We start from the raw sequence: 16,957 nt of genomic DNA on the forward strand, positions 1-16,957 counted from the left end.
ACAGCTGGCAGCAGCTGGGCACCGCCTGACCCAAGGGCCAGCAGTGTCCCCAGGCCGCAGGTGGCTGGGCTGCCACGTCCCGTCAGAGGGCTGGCGGAAGGGCTGGGACTTCTCCACTCATGGTTTCCTAAAGCCTGGACAGCAGTCAGGTGGGGCGGGGGAAATCCGTTCTTGCCGTTCTTTTACGATGGGTGATACGGACGGAAATAAAAGGGGAAAATGGATTCAGCCTCACTTTGCAGTAAGGTAACTCCAACTCCTAGGCTGTTCTGGGCGTTGAAAGCATCCGGGTGGTCTAGAGCTTCCATTTAGATTGGAGGGTTTTGCTTCCACTGAGTTGTGTTGAAAGCAAACCACCAATGTCTGCTCTGAAATGACGCATGTAAGAGGGAGGGCAGGGGCTGGTGGCGGGGAGGGAGACTGAGCCGGGTGGGGCAGGGGGGCAGTGCTGCCGGCCCAGGGGGTGAGGGGGTCTTTGGGACCATGTCAGACTGTTCAGTTTGGGGACTGAATTGCAACGTTTGGCCAACAAGTTCCTGTCCTGGGCTTGGGCCAGGCATGGCCTGTAGCTCCTCGGTGCTTTTTCTGTGATCCTGGAAAAGGCCGCAGCTGCAGGTCTCCGACCTGGGTCCATTTTCTCATGAAGCGACGCAGAGAGGCCAGTTCTCGAGTTGGGGACAGTCCTGGGCGCACACTGTCCCCCCGCGGGGCTTCCTGCCACCGTGAAATGGGAGGCGGGCTCTGGTCCTGCCTCTGGCTGGTGTGACGCTGGACAGGCTGTGACCGCCACTCCCTGCTCTGGCGGGCAAGGGACGGAGCAAAGGACGCTGGTGATGAAAATGCTATTGATGTCAAGAGGAGAGAGAGACTGGAGAGTCACAGAGGAAGGTGGGCCTTGGAGGGGCGCTCCTTGGGTAGAGGAGGAAAGGGAACATTCCAGGCCTGGGACAAAGGAGGTAAGAGTGGGCCACATTCATGGTGTCTCAGGGCTGTTCCACACCCACCAGAGGCTGTGGGGGCGGGGGAGGTTGGAGGGCTTGCTCAGCCCAGCTACAGACCACCCTGAGTGGCACGTGGGGTCTAGATGTGGGGGGCCATCACAGGGCCCCCAGCAGGAGGGGCTGCAGGCTGCAGCACGAGGCCATGGGAGGCTGCGGCCAGGGCATGCCGCCCCCCGTCAGACCTGATGCCCATCACTTTTCTTGTGAAATCTGTCTGCTCTTGGCCCCGGTGACACTGCCAGGTCTGGTCCCTGTTCTCCTGCTCTTACGACCTTCAAGTACTTCCTTTCCTTGTTCCTCTAGCCAACTGAATATATTTATCAAAGGCAAAGAAACAGCTTCTGGTTGTCTGGTCATTACATGCTCAACACTCAGGGAAGGCCCCTGTGATGCTGAACTACAAACTTCCCCGAGGCTACGCACTGTGAACGCCCAGTAGCGGGCTCCGTTTCCGCCTCCCTCCGGGAGAGGCAGGCTGGGGAGCCAACGCAGCGAGCCCTGGCTTAGCGGCTGCACCTGGTGGCCGTCCCGAGTGTGCACAGCACACGTGCTCACTCTTGTCGGTCGCGGGCACAACAGGGAACCGAAGATGGGGAGGCAGAAATGCAGTGTCAGCTGGCAGCATCCCCAGCGTCTGCTTCCTCAAGCCACCTCTGTCTGCAAAGCAGTCTGAAAAGGTGGGTAAGCCTGGGCGCAGGTACTCGAGGTGGCGGTCTGCTTGCCCTCCCCGACGTGAACGCCAGCGTCCTGGGAAGCCCCCTTGGATGCGCAGGCCCCGGCTGGGAAGCGAGTGCTCCCAGACACGGGCAGGTGACACCCAGCGACCCCCCGCACGGGGACTGTGTGCTTTGAGCCTCTCCCAGAGAATGCGGAGTGAGTGGTGGGCCTTCTGCCAGTTCCCACCAGCAAGCCCGTTTTCCTTGGGAGACCCCTGGGCTCCCAAGCTTTGGGGGTGTGCACCCCTTCCTACCACACCCAGTGCCAACACTGCCCTGTTCATCAGGCCTGGACCTGGGCACAGCGGGAGCAGGGAAGGCCCGCCCAGCTGTGCACCTCGCTAATGAAACACCTTTTCTGTGAGACAACGGAGCGCCTGCGTCTCTACACCGAGGGAGGGCTGCCTCTGCGCAGAGGCCTGTCCTTGGTGAGATGCTGAGCTCTCAAGGGCAGGCAGTGCCATCTACCGCAGGTTCTCTTCCTGCACCAGGGGCCAGCCAGGGCCTGGCATGCAGGGCACCGCAGGTGCAGAAAGCCAGCACAGCCAGGCGTTAGAAGAGCGCCCCTTCTGGGGACGAGAGGGCTGCTGGGACAGCTCCCCTTCAAGCCTCTCCACAGCCTGAACCCCACTTTCCCCCATGAAGCCCCTCCTGGCTAGTGGTACTCCAGTTGCTCGTGTCTCTGTCCTGCCTTCACCACGAGGAGGGTAGAGCTGGCTCCAGTGCCCTCCCTGATTCACGCAGAAATGGGCACTCCGGAGCCGGGGCAATGGGTCTCCGAGGGCCCCAAGCAGGCCGGAGAGCCTCTACCACGGCCACTGCCTGCACAAGCGACCCTGGAGGGGTCATCAGGCCGCAGCCTCTCGTTTCACCCGCTGAGAGGGGCAGCTGTATGAGGCCCCGGTTCCTGGCACCTCTCCTTGTCCTTCCGAGAGGAAGCTGGGACTCAGTTTGCAAAAGAAAAGGAATTCCAGAGCACCCTGAAGGACGTTTATTTCGGGTCTTTACCAGCGTCCTCAGGCAAACGATTTGCAAAAATAATCATCTGTGGCTCAGCGACTTTTTGAAGAAACGTCCGTTTCCTCTCAGCAGGAAAGGCTTGGCTTCCGGGGACCTCGGGCACTTGAAACTGGGGACCCTGGAGTGTCCCGGGGTGAAGGGGGTGGGGCTGGGGTCCCCGCGGGGCGAGCAGTCTCCTTCCGTGGACGGGCTCGCAGGGCACGGGGAGAGTCAAACGTCCACGAACGCGAAGAAAACAGCCGCGCGGGTCGCGGGCTGGGCCGCCCTGTCCCCTCCGGCCACCGGGGGGCGGGCGCGCTCACTCCGTGGGTCCCTAGATGTGGCCGTTGGGGGTGTCGGCGGGCTCAGGCCGGCTGCAGGGGCGCGGCGGCGCAGCCCACCTTGTTGCTGAAGAGGCGGGAGCGGCCGCGCTGGGGGGCGGCGGGGCGCGGCGGCGGCGGGGCGCGGGGCAGCCCGCGCACGTCCCAGAGGCGCAGCGCGCCGTCGTGCGAGGCCGTGTACAGCACCTGGCCGTGCACCTGCGGGCGCGCGGGGCGGGGCGTGGGGCGGCCGGCTACCACCCCCACCCCCACCCCCAGCCCCGGCCCCAGCGCGCCGCAGGTGCGGGCTCAACCACGCACAGCCCCGGCTCTCCAACAGCCACCGCAGGCCCGGGCGTCGGCGCGACGGTCACTACACGTCAGCCCAGGGGACCTCGGCCTCGGGGAGCAGGTTCTGCCCGTGCAGTGCTGGGGGCGCGCGGCCCGCACTCCCTCCCCGCCCCTCCCTCCAGGGCAGCGGGACCCAGGGGACAGCCGGCGGAAGCCCCTACCTGGATGCAGTTGATGATGAAGGCGTGGCCGCGGAACACCCTCTGCAGCGCTCCGGACTCGGCGTCGAAGGCGCGCGCGCGGGCGTCCCCGCTGCCCGTGAACACTGTGGACACACGCGCCGCTGGGCCTCCCGCCAGCCAGCCCCCAGCGCCTCCGGGACGCCGCAGAGCAGGGGCGGGGCGGGGCGCCTCACCTGGACCCGCTCGGGGCCGCCCCCGCCCCCCACGAGGGTGTCAATAAGGTTCAAGTGGCGGAGAGAGGCGGCCCTTCACTGACTACATTCCCGGGTCTAGCCGGGGCCCTCTGCGCTCTGCAGGGCGGTGGCTGCGGAACCCTCTTCCTGCACCGCCCCCGGGGCCTCACCGCTCCGGAGCACCACCCGGGGCCCGGTGCCCACTCAGGCCCTTGGGCGGGAGCCGCAGGCGAAGCTCAGCGTCTCTGCCCGGTGTTCCCGCAGCTCTGCAGCCCGGCTCAGGGGGCTCGCCCGCCATCTGAGCGGCCTGCTGGGGCCAAGGACAAGCCAGAAGCGCGCCTGCCCTCCTCGGTAATGACCTTGGCCCTCCCAGCAGAGCCCAGGCCCTCAGGGGCTCACCAGGGCCCTGCCCAACCTCCGGCACCTTTCCTTGGAGGACCAGGAGAAGGTTCTCCAACCCCAGCGTCATGAGAATCACCTGCTGGGCTTGTAAGGCGCAGACTGCTGGGCCCACCGGGGTTTCTGATTTAGGCGGCCTGGGGCGGGGCCTGGGCACCTGCCTTTCCGGCCGGTTTCCGGTGATGCTGATACTGCTGGTCAGGGTCCGCACTGAGAACCCTGACCCTCTGGGTCCCTTAGCTTCTAGCCCGGGTTGTCCCAGAAGCCAACCCGGACACTAGGATTTTGGTGGCAGCAGCTCCCCTGGCAGGACATTCCAGGAAGTGGGAGAGAAACAGGGCGAGCCCTCAGGAGAAGGTGCCGGCCGAGTCGCAGCTGCCCCATCCGAGGGCAAGGACGCCGGGTGACTTACCCAGGAATTCACATTAGTCCTCGGCTGAGGCCTCTGTGGCTGTCCGCTCCCAGCCCCCTCTGCCCCGCCCCTCACAGGGACACGCAGGCGGGCAGACGACCTCAGGCGCTGCAGCAGGGAGCACCCCTGCCCACGGCACCCTGAGCATCCGCTACACCCACCCCACAGCCTGAACAGCCACAGCAAGCACCCCCTTCCTGCGTCACCTGCCTATTCCCAGCCTTCCCGCTAAAGCCACCGCTGAGTGTAGCCCTGGGGGGGCAGTTTCATGTCGGGGTCTCTTCAGCTCCTTTCCCACTGTCCCCTCCCCAGCAACTCAGCCAGGCTGCTGTGTGTCCCGGGGGTGGCAGGAGGGTCAGGAGTGAAGTCTGTTGGCAAAGACCAAGGGCCGAGGCCCTCCGCACGGAGCAACAGGTGGGCTCCCCAGGATCCCACACAGGGGCGGCTGCCAAGCGGAGGCGCTCTAGGCGACCTTTGTAAATCGGCGGTTCCGACTCGGGAGCAGAGTTGTTATCACACTTACAGGTTCGCACACAGGAAGCAGAAAAAAATAACTTGTCTGTGTCAGGCACCTGAATCCTGAGGGCATCTCAGGCTCTTTTCAGAGCCCCACATTCTGTCCTCACCTAACACCCATACTGTGAAGTCACAGTGACTTTTCCACGTGACTCTTCCCCACCCCGGGTCTGCTCCCGCCCTCCAGTGCCAGGGAGAGGACCGAGGAGATGCCTCTCAGGCTCAGCACCTGTGGGGCTGGCTGCCTTGGGGTGAAGGGGTGTGTGTGTGTGTGTGCGTGCGCGCAAGTGGGGGAAGGGCGACTGATACCAAAATATAATGTTGGGGATCACTTAATGTTCAGGAATTTGGGGTCCCCTGCCACATAGATGTGCTGAGGCTGGGGGGTTGCTTCCTGGGAACAGTGTCTATCTTTGGGTGTGTCTGGGGTGTAACCACACAGCAAGCCATGGGGACAGAGCTGGCAAAGCCCAGATGCGTGACAGTTTGAGACCTGCGGGATGAAGCCCTCCTGTCCTTCCTCCTTTACAAAATAACCCTGGTTAATCCTGGGAGCTAGGTCCCCAGGTAAGAGACATTATTCAGTCTTTCCTGCAGGCAGTGGCCTATAAGGTATATGCAAAAGTCTCTGGGCGGTTGCCCTGACTGGTGTGGCTCAGTGTGTTCAGCATCATCACGCAAAGTAAAAGGTCACCAGTTCGGTTCCCAGTCAGGGCACCTGCCTGGGTTGCAGGCCAGGACCCTAGTTCAGGGCATGCAAGAGGCAACCAATCAATATTCGTCTCCCTCTTTTTCTCCTTCTCTTCCCCTTTCTCTGTAAGTCAATAAACAAAATCTTTTTTTTTAAGTCTTTGGGTGGGGCTTCCAGGAAGGAGCTTTAAAGGATCCTGGACAGGTAAGGGACGCCCCCTTTGGCCCTTCCCTCTTCTTACCACCAGCCTAAAGCATGCCGAGATGGCTGGCGCTCCAGCAGCCGTTCTGAACCACGAGGCCCCTCAAAGATAGAAGGTACGTGCCAAGGATCGTGAAGCAAAGGGACAGAAGGAATCTGGGTGCCTGAGGACTGACAGCTCCTAAAATTCTTCTATCCGAGAGAGAAACAAACTACTGTCTCATCTGAACCACTGCGGTCTGGGTTTTCTTATCTGGAGTCAAGCCTAAGTGCCAGGTGAGGCCAAACGCACGTGGCACTCAAGCCTGGCTGGAGTAAGCGATGTGGCAGTGTGTCACTCTGGGGATTAGACTGTGTCCTTGAGACGTGCTCTTGACCCTAGGACCTCTGAATATTCAGGTCGAGACATGTTCCTGTGGCGTAAAGGTAGGGAAGAGTCCCCACACCCTCATTTGGGCCTTCTCTGCAGGGCACGCTTTAGGTGCAGGTGCTGGAGGTGGCCCGGCCACCTCTGCCTTGGGCGCTTGCCATCCTGAACGGCAGCTGAGGCTCCGGGGGGAACCTCGGGGAGAAGTAGAGAAGCAGAGAGGCCCCGGGCAGGGAGGGCTTGGTCGGGGTGAGAAGTGACAGGGACAAGTGACGGTAACAAGGCGGGCGCGGCAGACTGGGGCATGCGGGAGGGTCGGGGGCAGGAGCACTTACAGGTGCCCGCGTGGTACTTGAGGGCGCTCACGCTGTGCCCGTGGGCCGGGAACGTGCGCACGCGCTCCCCGGTGTCCGCCAGCCAGCACTTCACGGTCCTGTCGGCACTGCCCGAGTACACGCGCCGGTTCACGAGCTGAGGAGGAGGGGGCGGCTCAGAGGCCCCTCCCGGCCTCTCCAAGGGGACCGCGCAGGGCATGTGCGGCCTCAGTGCAGAAGGGGCAGGAGCCAGCAATGCCCCTGCCCATGGGTCCCACCCGCCTGCCCGGCCGGCACCCAGGTCTCGCCGCGCCTCCCTGCTCCACGGGGCCTGCGGGGTCCGGCAGGCGAGCAGACTGTCAGGCCGGCCCGGCTTCAGATCTTGACCGTCACTTTGCCCTTGGCCAAGTCACGGATTCTGCTCCTTGGTGGCTTTACCCTAAATAAGGGCCGTGCCAGTTCCTCCTCATGGGGCCACAGACACGGCACTTAGGTGCCCCGCGCGGGAGGGCCACCAGTGCACGCAGGCTTGGTGACGGCCACTGCCTGGTGTCAGTTAGGGGGTTACTGTCTCATCCAGCATGACTGGGGTCCTCAGCAGAGGAGACCTGGACGCAGACAGACGGGCACGTGAGCACAGAGCGGGGCGGGGAGGCCTCAGGAGGAACCAACCCCGCGGACCCCTGGATCTCAGAGCTCCAGCCTCGAGACCTGTGAGACGTAAATCTCTGTCGTCCTCCTGGGTCACGGCAGCACAGGGGACCCCAGGGACCCCCGGCAGGTGGGGGCCAGGGGGAGGCGGGTCTCACCTCCAGACAGATGACAGAGCCCTGGTGCTCCCGGAACACCCGCAGCTGCTCCCCGCTCAGGATGTCCCAGGCGCGGATGGTGGCGTCCGTGCTGCCCGTGAAGGCCGTGTGGCCGGGCGTGTCCAGCACGAGGCACAGCACGGCGCCCGTGTGGCCCCGCAGCGTCTGGTGACAGCAGCCGCTGGCCACCTGCCACACCCTGGCCGTGCCGTCCGTGCTGCCCGTTACCAGCAGCCCCCCGGCCACGGCGTCCTCCTCGAAAGGGGCCCCGGGGAGGTCCCAGGGGGCGGCGTAGGCTAGAGGCAGCACACAGTTGCGGTGGCCCCGGAACTCCCGGGCCACCTGCCCCTTGTCCACGCTCCAGGCGCGAGCAGTCCGGTCGTAGGAGCTGCTGAAGAGCCGGCTGTTGGTGACAAGGATCCTGGGGGCAGAAGAGGAAGGTCAGGGGGTCACACCTGCAGGTGGCCTGGCAGGGAAGGTCACCCAGCAGACTGTCACAGGGTCCCTTTGGCTGGCGTCTTCCGTGTTCAGTGAGCCCAGGCAGAGGCCACCACCCACAGAACGGAGCTCAGTCTCAAAGCATCCTCGGTCAGCGCCATCCACACCACCACCCGCCCCTGCGTGGACACCTGCCCAGGCCAGAGATCGGCTGCCTCTGAGGCCAGAAGAGAGCCCCTCTCTCCACCCAGCGGCCACACGCAGCTCCTGGGTCCAGCTGCAGGCGCCCCTCCTCCAGGAAGCCGCCCAGAACCCCCGCTGCGAGCTAAGCCTGTGGTCCCCCGTCCTTCCCCTCGGCAGGGACCATGGCCAGGATGATTCAGTCCGTCCCAACACGTGGCCCATGGCAGCTGCTCCATAGTCACAGAAGCCAGGGCAAGGGGTGGGGGACTGGCAGGGGAGGCCCACTCTCCAGGTTTGCCCAGAACTGAAGGGCTTCTGGGGACACAGGACTTGCAGTTTGAAAACCAGGCAAGGTGGGGCACACTGGTCCCCTAGGGACAGGCCAGACTCAAGGGGCCTGTGCTCCCTCTGGCCTGGAGGCAGCGCAGGTGGGGGAGGGCTGGGCCGGCAGAAAGAAGAGACCCCTGCCTGCATCATGCCGGGGCCCCTCGCCTCCACAAGGACCCCCTAAAACATGGACTCTGTCTCTGAGCAACTCCTTCCCTAGTACTTGTGGCTTTCATGACATGTGCATTTCTAAAGGAAAGCGGCCACCTGTTGCCACATGGCACCCACGGGTGATGCTCTGGGGGCCGGCATGCTGCCAGGTGTGGCCTGGCACGAGTGGGCACGGACACCGGGCCTGGGCAGTGCCCCCAGAAGCTCATGCACCAGGCCAGGCTCTGAATTCACGGGAGGAAGGGAATTCTCTGTCCCCAGGTCAGAGGTTCACTTAATTAACAATGCAAATATCCTCCCAGAGCTCAAAAGCAGTGAGTGTGTGTGTGTGAACATGTGTGTACAGTGTGTGCGCATGGGAGAGTCTAAACCTCGCTGCCCAGATTTCCCCTTGAGAAGCAGCTGACAGTCTCCGGGAACAAACCGAGGGCAGGCTGGTCACCTGCGACTTGGCCGCCTCCCTCCTGTCAGCACTTCCAGCCCCCCACAGCCTCACCTAAGGAGACTCCCCGCTGCCCTTACGCTTCCTCAGCCACAAACTTCCTGCTCGGGAAGGGATGCTGGGCAGGGGCCGGCAGGCGCGGTGAGAGCCGGGCCCCAGCTGCAGCCCTTTCGCTGCCACCTGTTGGCTGCTCTAGCTAAGGGTTGGGGACGAAAGGCAGGCCGCTGGGAGGTGGGGGAGGGCGGGCTTGCCTCCTCCGCTCGGAACCATCCTAGGGGTGCTGTGGCGTTTCGCCCCGTGGGCGCACCGTTCCAACTGCAGGCAGCTGGTACCCAGTCAGTCAGTGGGCGGTCTGGTCATCCCAGGTGCTGCCCATGAGGCCAGTCAGGCCCCGCCCTGACCCAGGTGTGCGCAAAGCCCTCGCTGGCGGCGTCCCTTCTGGCTGAGAACACGCTTCTCCATCAGCCTGGCCCCCCCAGCCTCCCGACCCCTCCCACTCCCGCTGCGCCGGGCCTTTCCTTCTGCAGTTTCCCCGGTCAGTGAGGCGGCGGGAGGGCCAAGGGCAGGTGGCCACGGCCAGACTCCTGCTTATCCCGGGCACTTCCTCAGGAGTCTGAGCCGGCCACAAGCTTCATACAGAGTGTCAAATCAGTGTGATCAGCAGAGGAATTTCCATGGCTCAGGTCAGACCCAAATTTAATAGGGAAAATTCAAACCTCCTTGAGAAGAGGCTAGGGGTGGGGGGAGAGCAGAGGTATTCAAGTGCAACAGGGAAAGGAGAGGTTTAAAAATACCCTGGGCTAGGCCCCGGCTGCTGTGGCTCAGGGGATTGAGCGCCGCCCTGGGAACCAAAAGGTCACTGGTTTGATTCCCAGTCAGGGCACAGGCCTGGGTTGCACGTCAGGTCCCCAGTTGGGGGTGCACGAGAGGCAATCACGCAGTGATGTTTCTCTCCCTCTCTTTCTCCCTTCCCCTCGCTCTAAAATAAATAAAATGTTAAAAATAAAAATACCCTGGGCTGCCCTGGCCGGGTAGCTCAGTTGGCTGCTTAGAGCATCATCCCAATACACCAAAGTTGTGGGATCAATTCCCTGTCAGGGTACATACAAGCAGCAACCAATGAATGTATGAATACATGGAACAACAAGTTCTTGTTTCTCTGTCTCCCTCTCTGAAGTGAATAAGTAAATATAAATTTAAATGAAACATAAGACTACCGTGGGCTTCATCTTCAGAGCCATCAGAGCCAACCCCATCGGCTCCTCCTCCCTCCAAGTCCCTGCTCCACCATCAGGTACCAATTAAGCCACGTCCCATCCTGGAAGCTGTGGCCTCCGCTGCCCTTCCCTGCGCCCAGCAGAGGGCAGTGGTGCAGCCAGGTCCACCTGTTGGTGGTGCCTCCCAAACCCCACCGGCAGCCCTGTGCAGTTAGCACCTGTCACACGGGGCACTTCTGTCCTGTGCCTGAGCCTTCCATCGCTATGTGCTCCTGACGACCAACCCACGAGGCCACAAGTGGGCTCCCCCAGAGAAGCCATGTTCCCCCGGGGCAGAGCCCCAGGCCTACCTCTCTGTCCTCACTGCCCAGCAGCCCAGGGACCCCCAGGCCATGCTGACCTGTTCACAATGGACGTGTGTCCTCGGAACACCTGCAGGCACTGCCCGGTCAGCACGTCCCACTTCCTGATGGTGCGGTCAGCGCTGCACGTGAAGGCGGCCTCGTTCTCCAGCTGGCAGAAGGTCACGTAGCTCTCGTGCCCTGCGGACGAGGGGAGACGTGAGCCTACAGGGCGTGCCAGCTCCTGCTTTTCTCCTGGGAAGAATGCTTGAGACGGCGAGGACGGGAAGGCGGCACGGGGCAGCCGTGTTTGAGACAAACCCAGAACTGACTGGCCCTTTGAAATGACGAGTCAATTCTGGGAGCGTCTGTGGTGTGCCAGGAGCAACTCGGGGGGCACTCACCTTATCCCCGAATCTTTTTTTTTTTTTTAATACTCACCCAAGGACATTTCTCCATTGCTTTTAGAGAGAACAGGAGAGGAAGAAACACGGAATGAGAGAGAGAAGCATCATTTGATTGCCTCCCTTACATGGCTGGACTAGGCATGTGCCCTGACTGGGAATCAAACCCAAAACCTTTCGGTTACGGGTTGACACTCCTACCAACTGAGCCACACAGGCCAGGGCTCTCCCGGATTCTTTTGTTCCCTCCTCTTCTTCATCACCTTTCAGTCTTCCTCAAACTTTTCAGCTATTGGTATTCACTCAAGTCATTCAACAAACCCCGTGTTATGGAGGCAGGAAGTACAGAGGCCAAGGGCGTCGTCTTCAGAGCCCAAATGTCTGGGCTAGCAGCCGGGGCTGTGGCTGACTGCCCACTGGCAGCTGTCTCACCTGCCCCTTCCTCAATGTCCTCGTCTGACAGGGGGGGGGTACCTGCGCCTGTCTCGCAGGGCTGTCGTGCAGACCGAGCCAACGCAGGGCATCAGCTGTTCTCACACTCGGGGACAGACACCGTGGTAGGCAGAAGAGCAGGTCCTAACTCCTGGAATCTCAGAACGTTACGTTGCTTGGACAAAGACACATATGCCGATGTAATTAATTACGTGAAGGATCTTGAGATGGGGAGACTATCCTGGACGATGAGGACAGGCCCTAAAGTGTCCTCATGAGAAGGTGGCAGAGGGAGATCTGAGGACAGAGAGAAAGCAGTGTGAAGACAGAACAGAGAGAGACTTGAGGGGGCTGGTGCTGAAGACTGGGGTGATGTGGCCACAAGCCAAGGAGTGCTGACCCACCAGCAGCCGGAAGAGGCGACCGCATTCTCCCCTCCAGGTTTCAGAAGGAGCATACCCTGCCGACAGGTTGATTTCGGCCCGGGGACACCGAGTTTGGATTCCTGGCATTCAGAACTGTGCAAGAATAAACTTCTGTTGCTTTAAGGCACCCAGCGTGATCATTGGTCACGGCAGTCACAGGAAACGGTGCAGAGGCCCAGAGGGTGCAGGCGCCGTCCCTGCTGAGCGGGCAGCCACCCAGGAGCGACGGTCAGCGAGCCTGACACAGGCAGGACCGAGGAGGAAGTGTCCCCACAGTGCCTGTGCGGGGAGGAGAGCATCTGGGAGTGGACACAGCACTCCCCAAAGAAGGACAGGCCCCTACGGCTAGAATTTAGGCGTTTGGCAGAAATGGTGGATGAAGCAGAGACATAGCAAAGGTGGACAGAGGGAGAGCCGTGCAGAGTCCGGGGTCTCGGCCCAGTGCACCTGGCCATCCCTCTTATCAGTGCGGCTGTCGGGTCTTTTAAACATCGCCCTGGTGCCCGATTGGTGTGGCTCAGTGGGTTGGGCATCGTCCCACAAACCAAAAGGCTGCCGGTTCAATTCCCGGTCAGGGCACGTGCCTGGGTTGCGGGCCAGGGGGGCGTGTGAGAGGCAGCCGATCCTTACCGATGTTCTCTCCCTCTCTTTCTCCCTGCCTGCCCCTCTCTCTAAAAATAAATAATAAAATATTTTAAATTAAAAACAACAACAAACATCACTGTCTTTGCAGAACCCACGTTATTAAGCAGCTGCAGACCTCGGGGACCCATCAAAGTAGGGCCTGTCCTTCAGGCAAAGGTGTCTCTGGCTTGCTTCACACCTTCCTACTGCAGACAGAAGCTGAGTCTACGTGAAGTGAATTCAGGGGAAGTGAGTTCAGGTGCCAGAAAATGAACAGAACCAAAGGAATGTCAGAGCTACAAGCCATTTCGCAGATGCGAAGACTGATGAATTAAAATATCCACATGTTTGGGACACGTATTTATTATATCAAGGATACTGATAGAATTTTAAAATTTCATTTAGATCCAGGATCAAGGAGATGGGGATTTAGACTCTCCTGGGCAGTTTCAGGATAACTCATACTTTTTTGGGGGGGGGGACCCCGAGTTTAAGCTTAGCTACTTTTGGAAGAACTCAATTTCCTGACTTCTAAGAAACAGACTTTTTTTTTTTAAATTAAGAAAGAAATGGTTTTCAGTCTTCTTGGATGGCCTAGACCAGGCCTCTGAGAAAACAACATTTGTGTGAATTAAATAAACACTTGAAGAAACTGCAGATTATGTTTCCCTTAAAAAACACGTCAGTTTAAAAGTCGAGGGCAAAGTGTATTTGGCAAAACACAGCTCGGCTTTTTGCCAACCGCAAAGAAAAGAGTCTATAAAATATGTTAAGATGATCAGCAAACTTTCCCGGAGACCAGAGGTGCTCACTGGGCGGCTCAGCACGGTGGGGGGCTGGCTGGAAGGCCGCGAGGTGCCACGGCACGGGCCCGCACAGCCTCCCGTCCAGCGGCCCTCACGGGCCTGAGCGGACTAACCCAGGCCCCCCCCAGACAATCTACCTTGGGGGGCATCATCCCCATTTAGGCTGCTTCCTCCCACCTCACAGGAAGACCTCACAGGTACGAGTGTAAATTAGGCCAAGAAAGACACTGACAAAGACAGTACCATGAGGATACCTGTCGCCAGGAAACCAGGGATGCTGAAGGCCGTAAGGGACTGCTTTAATGACATGAAACTTAAAAAAGATGAAGATGTAAACTGGTTGCAAATCAATAAAAATATAACACAAAACAAAGACTTAAGAGGTGAGAACAAAAATGAGTTTTTCAGCCCTGGCTGGGGTGGCTCAGTGGGTTGAGCACCAGCCTGCAAACCAAAGGGTCGCCGGTTCGATTCCCAGTCAGGACACACGCCTGGGTTGCGGGCCAGGTCCCCAGTTGCAGGCCCATGAGAGGCAGCCACACATGGATGTTTCTCTCCCTCTCTTTCTCCCTCCCTTCCCCTCTCTCTAAAAATAAATAATAATAAAATCTTCTTAAAAAGTAAGTTTTTCAATGTAAAAAAGACCTCATCTCTTAAGCTGGGCCAGGCTGATCCTCTCCCTTGCCGGGGACCTGGCTGGAGGTGGCCGGGGGTCCCCGCAGCAATCAAGGCTCCCCCATGGACAGCCCTGCCTCTGTGCACGCCAAGCACCCAGCGGGATCAGAAAACACAAGCCAAGTGGGTGCTGGCTCAGAGCCCTGCCAGAGGGGGGGCCCTGCTGGCCACAGAGGGCGTCCCTGACCCCTGACCTTAATCTACAGACAGAGGCAGGGCTTCACTGCCCCGCCCCGCCCCCTCCGCCCGCAGGTCACGGGAGAGCAAGGCCCCGCCCAAGCCTGGGGATGGATGGGGGAGGCAGGGCCCATCGCGGCTCCAGGGACCACAGCGCCTTGGCAGCCAGCTGTCGGGTTTGTGCAGAATAAGCAAAAAAGCCAAACCAAAAATATTTTCGGAGGGATGAAGAGCACAGATAAGATGCAGTTATTATGTTCAGAAGAACATGCTGAGTGAGGCTCAGGGGCTCCTGCCAAGGTCGTGGGCCCTCCCCGCCTCCTTGTCCTTACACCCCTGGACTGGCTACAAGTTCAAAGTCGAAGTGCCCCTCCACAATCAGGGGGGCTCCACTCCAGGGGTCCGGGGTGTGCCGTAGCAGGTGAGCTGGAGTGGGCCAAGCTGGCACACGCCTGCGACTCGGCGTGAGAAGTGGTGGCCCCCTGCCCTGTGCGGTCCCTGGCCAGGCTTCTCTCCGTCCCTCCAGGGACCTCTTCTCCAGCCTGCTCGCTGCAGCTCCCTCCACCCGCGTATACATCACGGCCACCCCCGTCCCTGCCCCCAGGGCTCAGGCAGCTGGGACCCCCAGCCCTGCTGTGGTGGGACAGGGGCCCAGGGTAAGAACCAGATCCACCTCCCATGAGTACGCATGCAGATAAAAGCCGGCAGGCGTTTGTAAGATTTGTATGAGACTCCTGCTATTTCATCCAGTTTCCAAATATGCTAAGTTGCAGATGAAATGAGGCAGCAGAGAGCGGGGGGGGGGGGGGGGGGGGGCGGGGGGGCAGGGGCGGGGGGGGGCGGTCGGATGCGGAGGGGGGGTTCGAAGTCCAACTCCATCCCCCACCAGCTGTTACTTAACCCCATGCCTCCGTTTCCCCGTCTGCACGAGTGGGATAACAGGAGTGTGAGGACTGCGCACTGGGGCGCTCAGAACCCGCGGCGCTCAACAGGCCCGGAGAGCGGGACGTCCAGCCAGAGGTGACCTGGCCAGTGCGAGGCCGGCGAGGGCACCGCTCACCCCAAGGGGTGAGCACCCAGAGGTGCGATTTCTTTTCTTTTCTTTGTTAAAACTGTTGTAACGGAAACGATTTCACGCAGCGGGCTGACCAGTGACCTTCGCCCCGCAGAGGGCGCCCCTCGGCCCGGCCCACCGACCCGGATCGCGGCTCGCTCTGCGCGCCCACCCCAGCCCGCCCCCCTACCCGTGTGCCCCCGGGCGGTCGGGTGCTGGGCCCGGGGAGGTGGGGGCTGGACTCGGCGGAAGGGGTCGGAGTCCGGCGAGCGGACGGAAAGGACAGGAGCGGAGGGGCGGGGCGCGCGGCGCGTCTACCTTGCAGGAGGGCGCAGCACTGGCCGTCCGCGGTGCTCCAGAGCCGGGCGGTGCCGTCCTCGCTGCCCGTCAGCAGGCGCTGCCCGTCCGGGCTCAGGCTCAGCCAGTTGATGCCCCCGCGGTGCTCGGCGCAGACCCTCAGGGCCGACCCGCCGCCCCCCATCCTGCCCGTCGCTCCGCTAGGGAGGGGAGCCCAGGCATCCGCGCTCCCTGCGGCTTCGTCCCGCGGTCATCGCGGGCGGCCGGGGCGCCAGGCTCCTGCAGAGGGCACGGGGCGCGACGGGGTGAGATGGGGGACCCTCGCTCCAGCGCCGCCCACCCGGCAGCGCAGCCTGCTGACCCCGCGGGCGCGGCCCACTTGGGACCCCCGTTCCTCCGATGGGGCAGTCCCAGCCCCACGCGCCCTCGGGAGACCTGTACCCCACCTGAGCGGGCCCTCCCTCTGGGCCCGGATGAGTGGGGAAGTGGGGTTTCGGGGCGCGCTGGGAAGCCCAGGTCCCTTTTCGAGGTGCCGGCAGTGGGGGAGCACGGGAAGACGAGCGCCCCGCGCGCTGCGCTCCCTCCCCGGCCGGTGCTGTGCGCTCGGGGAGGTGGAGTGTCGAACAATACAGCCCAGCCTGGCTCCTCCTCAGAGACCACCCCTCAACCTGTCCCCTCCCACTTCTCGGGCCAGCGCTCCAGACCCCACCCCCAGCCTCGGTCCCTCGGGAGCCACCCCCGCCCACGGACCCAGCACCCGAGGGGACGGCTCCACGTGGGACCCTACCGGCTGCCTCGGCTGCGCCTCTAGGCTCCCGGGACGCGGGAGGAGGTGGACGGAGAGGCGGGTTGGGGAGACTCGCACGCCCCGTAACTCACTGGGGCAGCGGCTGCACGCCGCCACCTGGCAAGTTTGCTTCTTCCAGACGCCCAGCCCTAGAGACCCTGCCGGAGAGGCTCTCGGGGGACTTGGGGGCGGTCCCCTTGTTGGAATGCGCCCTAGCCCGCTCCAGCTGGGAAAGCACCAATACCCCAATCCTAAAGGCGTCCCGCGGGGAGGGGGTGGTGGCGTGGGGCTTCCCGCAGAGGTCAGGGTCGCTCCCTGTGCCCCGCCCACCTCGCGGCCTCTTTCGGCTGCCACCCCCGCCCGCGCCCCCGCCCCCACTGAGCTCCCGCGCGCCTCGGAGGGTCCACCCACGTCTCTGCAGGAGCCCTGACACACACACACCCCCCAGCGCCAGTCTGCTGGTTCCCATTAGAGCAGTTCCGGTGCCTGCTTCGCGGGGGGCGGGGAGGGGTGATCCCCAACTCGGATCCTCCAGGTCCTAAAGGCAACAGGATTTCCTGAGACCTCCAGGGCTCTCGGGAGACGCTGAGGAGCAAACCTCGGACGGGCTTTGTGATGGTGTGTTGGGGGCAAGGGTTGGTGAGCAGGGTGGCTTTGCAAAGCCAGTCCCCGTCATGACCACGGGACCTTCTCGCAGGGGTTGACC

At 61.9% G+C, this 16,957-nt stretch overlaps 1 protein-coding gene across 3 annotated transcripts; it reads right to left on the reverse strand.

Moving 5' to 3' along the window:
- Positions 1–157: 157 nt before the first annotated feature.
- On the reverse strand, positions 158–16,602 carry WDR86 (WD repeat domain 86). 3 transcript variants are annotated; one of them, XM_090287714.1, is made up of 7 exons: positions 15,911–16,069; positions 15,486–15,743; positions 10,630–10,771; positions 7,452–7,872; positions 6,664–6,799; positions 3,549–3,652; positions 158–942 (listed from the first exon to the last, which is right to left on the reverse strand). In XM_090287714.1, the coding sequence occupies exons 2-7, from the start codon at positions 15,646–15,648 to the stop codon at positions 877–879; spliced, it is 1,032 nt and encodes a 343-aa protein (XP_090143840.1). In that variant the 5' UTR covers positions 15,649–15,743; positions 15,911–16,069; the 3' UTR covers positions 158–876. The 3 variants fall into 3 exon arrangements, with proteins under 3 accessions (XP_090143840.1, XP_090143839.1, XP_090143838.1); XM_090287713.1 differs by lacking the exons at positions 158–942; positions 15,911–16,069 and adding exons at positions 3,017–3,255; positions 16,252–16,602; XM_090287712.1 differs by lacking the exon at positions 158–942 and adding an exon at positions 3,017–3,255.
- Positions 16,603–16,957: the final 355 nt, after the last annotated feature.

This window comes from Furipterus horrens, unplaced genomic scaffold (genome assembly GCF_987537825.1).
Source record: "Furipterus horrens unplaced genomic scaffold, mFurHor1.1.pri manual_scaffold_9, whole genome shotgun sequence".
Classification (NCBI taxonomy): domain Eukaryota; kingdom Metazoa; phylum Chordata; class Mammalia; order Chiroptera; family Furipteridae; genus Furipterus; species Furipterus horrens.

What these genes read in the sequence shown, in the direction of transcription:
- WDR86 (XM_090287713.1), bottom strand. Translation starts at nt 15,648, where the DNA reads ATGGGGGGCGGCGGGTCGGCCCTGAGGGTCTGCGCCGAGCACCGCGGG. An exon ending in GCTCTGTCATCTGTCTGGAG is followed by an intron (nt 6,800 to 7,451) that starts GTGAGACCCGCC and finishes CCTCCTCCTCAG; the next exon opens with CTCGTGAACCGGCGCGTGTA. An exon ending in TCATCATCAACTGCATCCAG is followed by an intron (nt 3,256 to 3,548) that starts GTAGGGGCTTCC and finishes GCGCGCCCGCAG; the next exon opens with GTGCACGGCCAGGTGCTGTA.